Source organism: Corvus kubaryi, unplaced genomic scaffold (assembly GCF_017639235.1).
Source record: "Corvus kubaryi isolate FWS band 111438036 unplaced genomic scaffold, C.kubaryi_AGA036_p1.0 66, whole genome shotgun sequence".
Lineage (NCBI taxonomy): Eukaryota > Metazoa > Chordata > Aves > Passeriformes > Corvidae > Corvus > Corvus kubaryi.
Genome location: NW_024582054.1, coordinates 24,703,924 through 24,718,994, shown reverse-complemented (window position 1 = coordinate 24,718,994; position 15,071 = coordinate 24,703,924). Strand labels below are relative to the sequence as shown.

The 15,071-nt window shown below is 42.4% G+C and overlaps 1 protein-coding gene across 9 annotated transcripts in view; it reads right to left on the bottom strand.

The window, feature by feature from the left end:
• The window catches only part of EVL (Enah/Vasp-like), a 121,377-nt gene that overhangs the window by 70,352 nt on the left and 35,954 nt on the right, over positions 1–15,071 (bottom strand). The window contains exon 1 of one of the 9 annotated variants that reach the window (XM_042047946.1): positions 7,490–7,641. The exons of the other annotated variants lie outside the window; for them this stretch is intronic. Coding sequence (XP_041903880.1) covers positions 7,490–7,500 — 11 coding nt within the window. The 5' untranslated portion in view covers positions 7,501–7,641. Of the gene's footprint in view, positions 1–7,489; positions 7,642–15,071 lie in introns of those variants that run through there. 9 annotated transcript variants of the gene reach the window in all.

Below are 15,071 nucleotides of genomic sequence, written 5' to 3'. Positions count from 1 at the left end.
TAGGTATATATACCTTCCTTCCTTAGCCCAAGCCATATTAAATAATGTCCAACAATGCAATACCAAGTGGTTAATCCGCTTTGCACACAAATCCTTTTCCCCCTTCTTGGTTTGCTTTTGCCTCCCCAGCACACACACACACACACACACACACACAAATAAAGGAAAAGCTCCTGGGTGATGCTAAACGATATTGCTGCACTGCCACAGTGCCAAATTACACCACTTGTAAATTATACCAACTGCTGCACACCCAAACCTGCCTGACCCCATCACTGTCATCATTTTAATGAAAGGGGGCACGTTACTGCAAGTATTAAGAGGATCTGGGTTGATCACAGCAGCAATTTTCAATCTTTTCTGATTTGTGGGTCTCAAACAGATTTTCAAGGCAGATGTATCCCCCATGGTACACTAAAGCCTACTGACTCTGGCTTGTTTTGTCAATCACTTTGCACAGCCTTCAGGTAGTCCACAGACCTCCTCCAGGCTGTGGGTAAGAGCCTGGAAAGTCCTCACAGCATTTACAGAGGGAGCAATGATGCTGGCAGACATCTCTATGAAGAATAAGGTAGGAAAATTCAGAATAAATTGTGTTTTTATTGCGTATCATAGAAACAGCTAAATTCTGTTACCAGAGCAATATATTCAGATCAGAAAGACTAAACACTATTTTATTTATATTGTTAAGAATTCGTAAAATCCAGCTCATCCACCAGTTGTTGTTGCTTTGTGAGATACCTGGAGAACAGCTGTGCCTTTGCTGATGTACTTAACCAGCAAACACCTCTCCCTCCTGCTTTTTAAGGTAAGCTAATGTCTTGTGGCAGCTCCTCCATATCTGACACGAGCAGCTGAGGGATTTGAGCTCCTTCCAGCCTGCCTAATCCTCCAACTGGTGCAAGAGCTGCAGCCTGGCAGCAGTGGCAGCATTGCCTGCATCCTCCAGACCTGCTGCGGGATGCTCAGTCTGCCTTGGATTCACAGATGGGGAGCATGGGAGAGAAATATACCAGCAGAAAGGCAGGTACACTGGATTACCTTTGTCATATGGAAGTGGAAAGGCTAAAAATAATCCCCAGTGCAGTCTCATGGATGGGTGGTGGCCACCTACCCGTCTTTGCTACCAGGCGCCTTGTATCACCTCCAGCTCCAGAGGTGGGGGGGAGCATCAGCTGCCCAGGGCACAGCAATCCCCTGACCAGTGAGCCGTGGGCTCCAGGAGAATATTGTCCCTGGGAGAGTCACACTCAGCCATCGTGACACCATGTCCTTCTCCTCAAGCCTTGTCCAGCAGTACAAGCCTTGCTGTACAGTAAAGTAAGCAAGAGCATGTGTCTGGCTCCATCAGAGCAAGTCTGGAACCCAACACTGTCTCCATTTCAGATGAATTTTGGAATCCACAATTACCACAAGCTGCTAAATCAGTCAAAATTAATTAAATTATCCTTACTTACAACGAAGAGAATACACCTAACCATCCAGACATGAGGGCCTTAACATGGCACTACTCATAATGCCATACCCAGATCCCAGTAGGTACAGCAACTTTGCCTTCAGGCTTTGCTGCCAAAATCAGCAGCAAAGGACCTGCTACTGTCCTGTGACTGAAACACAGATACAGACCTCAGGAGCAGAGTTTGATGCATGACAACCAATTGTTACTGTAACATAAAGCCACAACACATCAAACTCAATCCCTGCTCTCCTTCAGTCAATGGAAGTTTTTCATCATTCATTTAAATGGAAACAGGATTGAGCCTGTTATCTGGCCTCCAGTGAAATAACAGAAAGGAACATAAAACAGCACATGAGGGGAATCCTTTCCGGCAAAGCACTTCATCAATCTTTCAACATCCAAAATGCCTCCAGGGACCCACTGCTAGCTTGCTGTCTCACCCTAAATGGAGGTGTAACTCTTTATCCTGAAGACTTCTTACTCCTCCTATGCATAAAAGGCACAACTATCCCACTTCTGCTTTAAGAGACTTCTCTGAAAACAGCCCAGAAAATGTTCCCTTTATAAAGGTCACTGAGAATCTCTGTATTACTCTCTGTACATTATTTTAAGCACAAATCAAGCACCAGTGGTTTCACAAAAGCCCAGCAAAATTTTTAGTAATTTTTAGGACCATACATCACTGATACTGACGTCTCCTACATGTGACAGGTAATAAATATAGGGCTTAGTAACACAATTGTGAGTAGCCACATTCCTTCTTCATGATAAGAGTTTGTTGTATATTAGTATTTATATGCAAAATTATGCTTGCAGACTTCTGGAACTTGCTTTATTTTCCTAATACACAGAAGTTACTGAAAATGTGGTATTTGTTGGAAGTCCATTACATTTCATATACCATGTCAAATATTACTAATTCCTCTATTGATACTTTATTTTACATTAACATGCAATCAGACTCATCCATGTGAGTTCCCACCATAGGTAATTATGTCTAAAAATACATAAAAATTTAATTGTAGAGGGGTCTTAATTGCAAAATTGTTCAGGTTTGTGCACAACATCTACTCCAATGATCTTCACTTTACTACAGGGCAGATTAAAGACATCTTACTTAAATGTGGAGGGGAAGGGGTTCTTCCTAGGGACCCCAAATCCTAATATTCACCCTTGTTTTTTCTGAAAGCATTACATCTCTGGGATGGCAAACCTCTGCACTAGTACCCCTTGTTTGCCTGAAATTAAAGCAAATCTGCTTAGCTTTGTTCACAGGTGATATGTGAAATCAAGTGTTCAACATTGAGATTTATAGAATATTGTTTCAATACTAAAAAAATTGTCAATTTAAGCAGTTTGCAGATAATACTGTTTCATTTTGTGTGACACATTTTGACCCACTCTCATCCATCTCTTCTGTCTAGGATTCATCTTCAAGAATTAGCAGATTGGCTAAATTGGACCTAACTCTTCTTGAAAGGGTCAGCATTGCCCTTTCTTGCCTAGCCCTGGTGAGAATGGGCAGCTACTTTGAGACACTGCTGCAGGGAAGGTGCCTTCATCCTGAAGTAACATTCTTCTCTTCCATCTGTTCAGAACCTGAAAAACACAGTCCTTTCTTCCTGGCTTTTACTAAATGTATGATTACCGAGATCTATAGCCAAAAAAGAGCAAAAAAAGAGTATGGAATCAATAACACCAGGAATCTTTGGGAAATTACCTGTATTTTTTTGTGAATTATCACATGACACTTAATGTGGTGGCTTGACATGACCTGGCTGACTGCAAGTAATTAAATAGGAGGAGAAAATATAGGACGAGAGGGGGAACCAAATGACAGAAATTACTGTGGAGGTTGGTAGTGGAGGAGCCATGGATCAGATAGAGAAAAGTCCTTCTGCTCCACTCTGCCTATCCCAGTGGGTTATCCAAATATACAAGAAAAAGCTCAGGTTGGAACCACAAAAGACCTGTCACAGAGAATAAACAGGAAAAAGAGAGCAAACCATAATGTTTGGAGGAGAGTCTGTGGCTCTGAAGGGTCTCTAAGGCTTCCCCCTCTTGTTCCAGACTGAGAGAAAGTCGAATGGCCAAGCTGCACTGTGCTCCTTCACTGACCTGTTTTCTCTACTTACACGGTTATCCTCTTATGAATAAAACTTTTACAGAGCTTGGTACTGAGTGACTGAGCCACCTCTGACCAGCGGCCCCGTGCAGAGCCTGCCATGGTGCACGGTGATCCCAGCCCCACCTGGACCCCCCGTCCAGCACCAAACCACGCAGAGGTCACACCTCCGGGGGCAATGGGAGAGGTTTAAAATACTTTCTCCTGGAGCCAGGACAAGGTCATACAGCTTTTGGAGGGTCACCAAATCATGCTCACAGAAGATGTAGCAAATATCCACAATTAGCTAACTTCAAACACTGAAACCTGTTGGCTTTACTCCAGCGTGCCAGGTGGACCTGGAGACTCTCACTATGCTTCATATTTACAGATACAACGGTGTCCTTGTGGCAGACATTCCCTTAGCATAAACTCTGAAAGCTCTCTGATAGAAATCAAGATCTCATGCTTTGAACCTGCTATGGATCTACCTTGTTTCAAGACGCTCATGATTCTTTGGCCTTCAAAGAAGCTCTTTCTGGTATATGTAGAAAAGGCAAACAGCCATTTATACAAACATTTACCTTATTTTTCATTTCCATCTCCCATACATCCCCCCTCAACATTTAAATTATTAATAATTACAAGTGATTTTAGACTGATCTAACCATTCTTATTGGTGTGAGAAACTGTTGATATTACTTAGGCCCAGGCTTGTCTTACTTGAGAACAAAACCTCAGCCCAGAGAATGTGTGAGATAATGCACAAGTCATTTAACACATCTTACTCCACTTGTCCACTGAGTCTGCCACAGGAAGTCACCCTTGTGTGGTTAAACGTGACATGCCAGAAATTGCTGATGCTGATTTAGGAAGCTGACAGAATACTCTCAATGTCAGCTAAAACAGCTAATGTAAATCCAAAATCCTGTATACAGAGATGTGCGATCTGTGCAGTACAGACCTGTGCTAACCTCAGAATCAGCAAGCTACAAGTCATGTTCCTGCAGCATTTTAAAGTGCACTTCAAACACTAATAGACTAATTTGCTAAACATTTTAATAGCTTCCACTTTATAAATACAATAATGACAGGGATGCAGGAAAAGTGTTTCAGTAGTAACGTGAAACAGTGGACATTTCTCTCTGACCACTGGATTTAGAGAACAAAAAACCTGAGACACCTTCTGAACACAAGACAGTCAGGTCATTCAGGCTTATATAGACCATAGCTGAGATCTGAGCCCATTACAGAAAAAGCCGCTGTAGTGCAGTGGCTCTCCAGCCTTCCCACCAGAGATTCACCACCAGCTCTGCTCATGACCCCACTTCTCCTTGGGAGACTCATTTCTCCAGCACAATGTCAGTCATACTTGTGACTCCTTCTGGGACCCCCTGTTTCAAAGCCTACTTCCCCCTACAGCCACAGTTGCAGCACAGCCAGTGTCACCATCGTTCACCTTTGTCCCAGAGCCCTGAAGGACTTCCTCAAGCAACGCAGCAAGACCTCATAGAGAAAATGCAGCATTTAGCCCCTTGATCACACCAAAGGGCAGCCCCATGGGGGCTTTACATCCAGAAAGGTGCTTTTAATCCTCAATGACATGCACATGTTTGACTGTTTTACAGCAGATATTTAAATAGTAGCAGTCACACTCTCATATATAATATGGAGGTGCCACAATGACTTTCTCCATTTGTTTTCTGAGCTCCATTTCCTGGCATCCTTTAAAAAACCAACCCATGGACCCAGTGGTCAGAGTTTCTCAATTTGCACTCTCTCCTGGTTGCCTACCTGTGCAGACAGACCTACCCAACAGTGCTGCCCTTGCCCCAGTCAGCCTGAAGTGAAGCCCAGTTCCAAGAGAAGCTGCTATTTTTTGGTCTCCTGCTCAGCTTGCACATTTACATTGAAGCCCTGCCTTTGGTACTGGGGTTTGGCTGCACTGCCAGGGGAGCCTTTTGCACTGAGCATCTGCTGCAGGTGCCTGGCCATCACCTTTCTCCACTGTTAAACTCTAGCATCTAACCAGTTTAATATTAAATAGTTACAAGAAAATAGTAAAAATATGAAGCCTCCTTCATAAGCAGCTCTCAGAAAGACTGACGCTGTTAAATAAAGTCATGACACACCTGCAAGACAAATACATATTTTACAGAGCAGGAAATGGAAATACCAGTACCTACAGTGCTATCAACAGTAAGAGGAACACCAGTTCACCTCCATAAGGAAGATTATTCAAAAGTTACTTTCTGTTAGGAATAAGATATTAATTTTGAATTATCTCTTATTACACTGGCATACCCAGTGGGAACTGCCTTGTCCAGTATCTGCTGCAGATACCCACAGCAGACACATCAGCTGGAAACCAGAGAAAAGACAGTTTATGAGGCACCCAGGTTGCACACTAAGCCAGGAGTTTGGCAGATGAGTTGCTAAATTTGGGAACACCCATGCAATCCTGGCATGGCCAGAGGAACTTGCATAACCTTCTGTCACCCCTCAGTGCTCTTGAGCATGGGAAAAGTGAGTAAAAATACAAAAAATTATACAGTATGCAAAACATGACTGCAGCAGAACAGATGTTTCACCCGGGCCTGACTGGGTCCAGACCAGCTCAGTCCTCAGCACTTCCAGCCCCAGTCCGTGGAGAGCCCTGACCTCTCGGTGTCCGCCACGGCACTTAAATAGCACATCTGTCAATCAGGGGAGATTTGGGGCCAGCACAGAGGCCACAGATTGATGTCCTTGTAAGCCAGCACATCTGCTTAGTTTATGTTGCTGAGACTTTTAAACCATGCGGTGTTGTTAATTTTAACCCATCCCTTCTCTGGTAGGTTTTGCAAATTGAAGCGTAAAAATTCAAATGACTCTAAGGGGAACTCCAGCTATCAGTATTTCAACTCAGCATGTTAAGAAATGCTTAAAGAGATCTGCTTTGAAAAAGGCACTTCACTGAGGAAGTGGTGTGATTAAGAGAAGTGCCACTGCTGCTGGGCAGAGAGACTCCCAGAGCCAGGCCATGCCCCAGGAAACTTTTCCTTCCAAGTTCCAACAACTGACTGCTAATGGAGTCTCCTAATGGAAGAACTTCACTGCTCCATTAATGCTTTGAATCATGTAAAATTTCTTTCTGTTAAGTGGGGTTCACTTTCAGATTTTACATATCACCTTCATGATACACTTTGGGAGTTCCTAAAAGTACATATCAAGTAAATGCTTAGAACTTCCTAAAAATGAATCAAGTAAATGTCCTGGAGAAACACCAGGAACTCAATTAGTCAAAAACAGTAAAAAAGCAACTCGACTGGATCGGGTTGCTATTAATACAAACTATTTCCCTTCCCCCTTAAATTACAGAAATAAAAACAAGAAGTACCTAATCTTGTAAAATATGAATTATGCAAAACCCAAAACTGAACTGTCAAGTGAAAATACATGACTGAGGGCTCTCACTCATGGGCCAACCGCATCTGTATTTCAGAATGATACCTTAAATAAAGGCTTTGAAAGATCATAGTCATAACTAATGACCAGGAAAGGCAGACTCATAAGTGAACAGAGGAAATCAACATAATGATCTCTCATTAATGCTGGCATCACTTTGCCTTGGTTTCCCTACAATCCCAGAAGAAATGTAAATAAACCTGTGACAATTCCCCTTGAGCTGATGGAGGCAGATCAGGAATGAAGGAACGCTCGCTTCATGAAGTCAGCTTCTCCCTCACTGCCAGGGGATGCATATTAATGCAGCATTGCCATAAAAGCTTAATTACCATTTTATACAATTATAAATTATCCTACCAGGCTATAACCAAAACACAAACCTTCTGTGTTTATCACAATATGTGCTCTCCTTCACATCCAGTCACATTAATTTTGGTGAACAAATTCCCTGCCAACAGGCACGGTCCCCAGATACTTACGTGCCTGCCATGGAGGAGGACCTGGTCAGGCAATCCCACAGAGGTATATGCTCAAATCCAGCACGTGTGCTCAAATCCAAATAGTCTATTTCACCTGAGCAGAAGACAAATTTGGCAGGGAGACAAGCCAAGAGTCTCTATGAAAGCTTATAACCAAAACAGGAAAGGGAAGCGCTATTGAGAGAGCAGGAGGGCAGGAAGTAACACTTATACAGCAGGGGCGGGGAAAGGACTTTAAAGAAGAAATGTATTATTTCTTATAGCTGCTTTACTGAGCAAAAGTACAAACAATATAGATTAAGATTAGATGCGCCGTCGTTGCCTCATTGGAGGCATGGATATGAAAAACTTTTTGCATATTTTCTCAAGGCACAGGTCCACTGTCCAAGAAAAAGCAAAACCAAACAAAGCTCAGACACAGAAAAAAACCCCTTGCTGTTATTCATTTATGGCATGGGCATTTACACAGCGCAGAACCAAACCCAGAGGCCCCGGTGGTACCGAGGGCCCCACACTGCCTGGCAGCCAACCTGGCATCCTGCTGAGGTCCAGCTCCAGCACAAAACTTTAACTGGCACAGCACAGTGCAAAATTTTCTCTCTCTCACCTACTTTGATGCCTTTTGCACATCTGCCCACACTTGACCTGGAGCAGAGGACACAGGGTGCAGACACCAGGTAACTTCCCAAAGCACCCCACAAACTGCAGAGCTTCTCAGCTCTTGAAGAACTGCTGGAAACATGGCCAGAAGCCATGATTTTACCATGGAGGCACACAGGCTTTTTCTGGGAGTCAGCACCAGAGGCTCTGAAGTCTCCACTAATGAGTGCAAAACCTGCAGAGCCTTGAGGAGACCAGTCCTCAGGAGAGCACATGATTCCTGACGTCCTTGCAGTGGTTTCAGAGTGCAACATACATTTGTAAAACCTTAGATCCCTGTTTAATATAGCAAAAAGAGAGATGTGTAAGAAATAGGGTGAATTTGACAAGGCACACCAGCTACACAAACCTTTCAGTGCAGTTTCTGCTGGGGAGCAAGGGCTGCAAATGCTGCTCCACCTAAGCCAGGAAGCAGAGCACTTTTCACCTTCACTGTCTTTCCTGTTACAAGAGATTACTTTCATGGTCCAACTGAAAGACCTAAAGAAACTGCTGCTGAAATGGCACCTAGTGAAAACATGGGTATCAAAATCTGGCTGCGCTCACAGTTGGTAGTACACAGCCTGTTCAGCTGCTGTTTCTGCTTCCTCTGCAGAAAATCTCTGTATGACTGAAGAGTTTCAGTTTTTTGGTGGGGGGAGTTTAAAAGACAACAAGAATTAAAGTTCTCACTGACATTTAAGCACAGCTTTTTCTGTAGTGGTTTTTTTGGTTTGTTTTCTCTTTTTATTTTTTCTGTTTAATGAAGCATTTTATTATCACTTTCTTGGGATTTCAATTTGGCTGGATTTTCCTGACACTACATCTTTCTGCTTTGAGATCTGTGTGGATGTTGGGCACTACCTTATTTCATTCAAAAAATCCTGCTCTTCATGAATTTAAAATCTGACATTATTTGGGGTCAAGTGGCAGCTCACACACTGCTTATTGTAGAGTACATCAGTGCAAGTAGTACTTTACTGCATGTATTAGGAAAGGACATAACCTGAAAAATGCATCTCCAAGTAAGTACAGACACAAATCACTAATGGCCCAGATCAGCCACACTGACTCCACTGTTCTAGGCAGAAGGATACAAGAAGATGGACTAAGCAAAGATTTGAGGAGCCTTTTTATTTCTCTGCTGCCATGTGCCTGAGATAGATATGATCACTGATTTGGGGGTAAGGAGACAGCACTTATGAGATAGAACAGTTTTCCTGCTAAACCAAGCAGCTATTATTCTCCTTACACACAAATATCAGCTACAATAATATCAGCTAGAAAACCCTGGTTTTAAACATTTGGTTCTCCTAACAAATGCCTTCAAGCACACCTGGAGACTCCCAGCCTCCTCCCTCCTGCTAGCACCATGCATGCTGAAAGCACAGCAAAGAGCAGGCCACTACTGACACATCCAATGTCACCCTGGGAAATAGTGACAGTGAGTAGGACAAAGCCCAGGGCTGCCTCTCCATGCCCCTGTCATAAGCCAAATTAATTTCATTAAGCACCACAGCATACATTCCAGCAGAAGTGCCTCTAATCACCTCTTTGCATTGCTAAAATGCCTCCATGGCCCTGGACTAGACAGGGAGTACTTAGAAGGACACAGCACCCTGTGACAAATGACACACAAGACCGAGTAACTGACTTCTATCCAGTCCTAACAAAGAACCATATGCTGGATAAACAGATTATTTCAGTCATGTGTTGAGATCTGTGTGAGCAGATCAGGATTCCTAAACACAGAAGCAAGGCTTTAGTTGCAATTAAGTGAATATTCCCATAGGTTTCCAAGCAGCACGTCTGCTGGCCATGTACCCGGCTTTCATGTTCCAAAGACTCCCAAATATTGTATTCGCTCTCTTTTGTAGAGTTTCCTTACCAGATGAATCGTGATTTGTATAAGACAATAATGTTATGTATTTTCAATCCTTAGAGCTATAGGTTAAGCCAGAAGGGTGAGTGCCTCAGCCTCAAAATGACTCATCTCCAAATACAAAACCCAGGCTATTTTTAAGAATGAAATGAAGCACTGTAGAATTTGTCGCTTATGGTATTAAAAAAAACCAAACCACAATCATAATATAAAACTGTACCCACTTAAGAGTTATTTGAAGGTAGACATGATTAAAGTATTTTTTTCTTAATAAGAATGTTTCACACCTTCCAAATAACTATTTATACTTACATATCTGTTGGGCTTAGTTCTGTGTTATCCTCAAAAAGCATCGTGTTCTATTGCACCAATTTCAAAATTTGCATATGGCAAGTCTTTCATTTAACGATCTCATGATTAAGAAATCTGGAAGTTCCCACTGAAATGGTACACTCAAATTTCATAAACTACGAGACAGTTTCATGAATATATGCACAAGTGATATGCAAGAGCATGTAAAATATGCAGTTATATATTCAGATTTGTAAATCTAATTTCACAGCTGTTAATAGTCTTTGAATGTAAGACATTTCCTCATACACTGAGATTTGCAACTGTTAAACATGCTGATGAGGCAAAAAAAATTCCTTGTCCTCAGAACGTTTAACCCTGTTCGTTAATGTATGCCCTTGCTCTCACAAATCTCTTTTTTTCCATGCTCCCCACTCATTTGAAAAGAGCAGGAGAGAAATGAGAGAGGAGAGTAGAATACACTCACTTACTACTATAAGAACTAAAAATGTGCAGTGAGGTGAGGTGCCAGCTGCCACTTCAACAGCCAAACAACTGATCCTGCACTGAGCATATTTTGCAAATTAGTCTTTTTGGGACTATTAATTTGGGATGCAATCCCATCACTGCTGAGGTCCAAGGAAGTCTTTCCATGGGCTTAAAAGGGACTTGATTTAGCCATTTGTATAGAGCCATTCAAGTAGGGATAAATAAACGTATGTCAGGAAAAAAAAAATCTTGTAAAGGCCACGAGTTATGCAGGATTTGGGAAGCCCTGTTTTTTCCTTCTGGGAAGTCCCTGGTTCTCAATTCATGCAGTGCCCCTTGCTAAGATGATTTCATCTCACCCTCACTCCACAGAGGGAATAGTCAGGACTCACCTGCTTCCAAGGGGATGTTTGGGCTGATGCAAACAGCTCAGGTATTGCCTTAAGGAAATGACTGTATTGCAAAGAATTAACTCCATGGCTGCCTTCAATTTTCCTCTCTATAAACTGTGATGAGCAATGGGCAGTAAGCCCAGACCCCACGGTAAGCAGCATGGAACAAGTTATAGACCATATGGAGAGAAATAAACTGCCACTTCATACACAGGATATCTATAATGCTTTTTTGCTTGAGTCAGCTAATTGCACATCCGCAAATCAGCACATTTATAACAAATGGAGCATTATGATATCATGGGAAATCTATTTAATATGATCAAAGTCTGCCAGGAAAAGTTCCCCTGAAATTATGAAAGTACTTAAGAGTCCTGAGTGCTAGGGACATTTTACAGTCCTTATTAAACAAACATTTTCACATTGTTTCATGGCAGCTGGTGATACCAAGGGCTGTATCTTCTAAGCCTCCATGTCAGCAGTCTCCCTGCAGCTGCCAGCATGGGCATCTCCCTGCTGCAGGCAGAAGGCACCTCTGTACCTATAGTTAGAACCAGCCACACCACCCACACCTGCTCCAGCAGCAGGGAAAGAGCAGCTACTGCTCCCGCCAGTACCTCAGATGAGGCATGCCATCTCCTGTCTTTTCCAGAAGCTGAGATTTTGAGTGTTGCAAGCCCTCTTCTTAACTGCAGATTTTAAGGGGCATACTCAGCTTTTCCACATAACTTTTTTTTTTTTTATGCTAAAGCTTAGCAATGCTCCTGATCTAAAGAGCTATTAGACATGGTCTGAGTGTAAATATAAACTTACTTGGGGTATCAGCTGAAAAACATTCTCGTATTTATGTCACCAAGCATATGCTATGCCCCAACATTGCTCCACAGCTGATGTATTTTCACCTTCAGCTGGCATTTTTCCTTAAAGTTTAGCAACCATGATGAGTGCTTTTAGCAGCTGTAGGCAGTGGTCCTTTCAACTACCTACATTACTTTTTTGTAGGTCTTGATTTATGGCGTGGCCATATAAATTTCTGGGGTTTGTATTTGAAACAAGAAATTCCAACTTCACAATAGTCCCAAAGGAAGACTAGGAGCTTCTCACTCAGAACTAGCACTGCCTCAATTCTGATACTAACCATAGCTATGTAATGCTATCCATCATTAAGAAATGCAATTCAAGCATCATATTTTACTGAACAGATAAGATACTTGTATCATGAGACACCTCCATAGCATGTTGTGGGCACCATAAGCCCATGGAAGTGTTTCTATCACAAGCCCTTCAGGGGCACATGGGTGGGTGAGGTACAGCATGGCAGGTGTGAAGATAAGGAGAGGTTTTCTGATGTAAGGGGTGCTGGAGTGAAAGCGTGTAAACACAGCTTAAGAGACTGGAGAGGAAGCAGCTGACCAAAAACTGATCAGAAATCACACTTAAATGTATTTTTATCACTTGCAGTTCTCTAAAGGCATGTGCCTGTCTGATGTTCAGGGCATATAATTTGATAATCCTTGGGAAAGCACTTTTCAAGACAGCAACCCCATCCCTAGAAAGTCAGGGCTCAAAGTGAAGTTGTGCAGGCTCTAGAAGGATGAGGAATAGGTTCACACCAAGATGAAGAATGCCTTGCCTTTTCTCTAGCCTTGTTCCTGATATTTATGTTTCTTGGAACAGGACAGGTTGGAAATAATAGCTGACTTACAGGCACAGGGAAACTTCAACTTGCAGAAGGATCCCTGAAGGTGGAATGGGTACAGTCAGCAGTTTTTCATGTCAGCTCACCACATCTTTCACTGCCAGGTAACACAATGTGGTGCACACAGGCAGGGAAGCTCTCTCCTGTAACAACATTAAAGCATCCATATCCCTTCCACATTTTTTCATGTCTTACAATAATCCCTAAAAGCATTTAACACGATGCTGAGGTAGCTTTGCATGAATCAATTCATGCTTTATCCTGGCTGAAGTTGGTGGCAAAATTCCTATTAGCAATTAGCCATTCCAGCTGCAGCCGAAACTTATTTTTTATATCATCTGTGTGATCAGTCAGGCAGTAAAACAAGGTAAATTATACTGGTCTATTGAAGCCCCGTCTTAAATCCAGAGTCTGCACTGATGGACAATGACTGTGGCCCTGATATTTCCAGATATGCTTTGGCTGGGAAGAATAACAAATTATTGCTGGGCATAAACAACAAGCTGCACAACTTAGTCATAGCGTCAACTTAGATTAATTATCTTCATTCTGATAAAAAGTGAACATTGCAGATCTGACTGTTTGTGTTCCATCAGGGCAAAGGTGAAACCCTCTTGAAGGTGGGCAAAAACAGCACCAAATGTCAATAAACTCTGCTTAAAAATCTGTATTAATTGTGGTAATCAGTGTGGGGGGATGTCTCCTAAATTACACATGAAGAAAATTTTCAGATTATTTTAGTAAAAATAAACACAAGGAGAGCTTGCAAATGGACAAATGTACGCAAATCCTTCGTCCAAAACTACCGACAATACTTATTAAAACAAAAATTATCCCGGCAGCCCCTTTTCTCCTTTCCCTCCTTCGATTATTTATTGGCAAAGATTTTTCCCCATTTCCTGGCAGATAAAAAGATTTTCTCATTGCCAAAACTGAAACAGAATCCCTGAGCACATTTGTGCACCAGACTTGTTTGTGCTCAGTGTTTGTCAAATAATGGCAGAAGTATTCCTGCTTTACCACGATTTTTACCCTTTTTCTCCTAGCAACCTTCCCCCCTTATCTCTTCCAAAATTATTTTCTTGTCTGTGCTATGTCCTCTGTGACTTTCCCATCATCATGCAGGGACACCATAAAGTGCCACTTCTCAGGAGTTGGGCATCTACTAAACATGTGCAAGTTGGCAGCAAATTGCTGCCCAGCCTGACCGTGTCCTGCCTTTACCTCACAAAGGACACCAGATTGAATCCCTCTCCTCTCCATCCACTTGGTGAGTCTCATAAACCAGTGACTTTTATTCCTCTGTCAAACTAGGCTGACACTTCTGAATCTGCTGGTCAGCTACTGGGAAGGTGGTAGAGAGAAGGAAGAGGATGGGCAGGCAGGTGAAGCAACTGCATAAACCTTATTTTCTTAGGAAAGCAAACTAAAGACAGGTTGGTAGGGAGGGCTTCCCAAAGAATTGCTGCTCATCTCCACTGGTATCCTCACCAGTTTGTCCATCTCATGACCCACAATGGCATGCACAGTCCCTTTCAAAACCAGCATCAGAATGACAGACTTCTTCCAAAAGTACAACTTTCTAGTTGTCTGGCATTCTTTTCACTGCCTAAAATATATGGGGTTTTTGTCAGCACTTCAGACTTGTCAAAAGATAACCCTTCCATCCAAAGCTCAACATAAAAGTTCAGCCCTTGAGCCATTACACAGTGGGAGTGTTCAACAGCCTCTGTCTTTGTCAAGACGTGCTTTTCATAATAGCACCCTGGGTTTATTATAACAGCACTGAAATGTTTAAAACTGTTCTTTTGCGTTACTGATACAATGTTTTGGGGAAAAAAAATTAAAAAGAGAAATGAAAAGCACTCACAAATCAACAAATTACAGAAAGGACAGGTAAGAGAAAGGATACAGAGAATGGGGACAGTTTCAGTAGTAACTCGGCTCGCTGTTCCTGCTAATGGCTTTCTGAACCTTCTGCAGTTCCACCATCTCCCAAGATCACAAACTGAGGACTGAGGTAAGGTCATTGAGGATTTCTAAGGAGTAACATAACACCTGCAGTGCATCTTCCACTGGGCCAGTGTTAAGGCAGTCCAGCCTCCACAGTAATGCTAAAATCCACAGCCAGGTGGGATCAAAAAGCAAATTCCTGTTTCAAGTGCATCAACCATTATTTCTCAGCCCCAA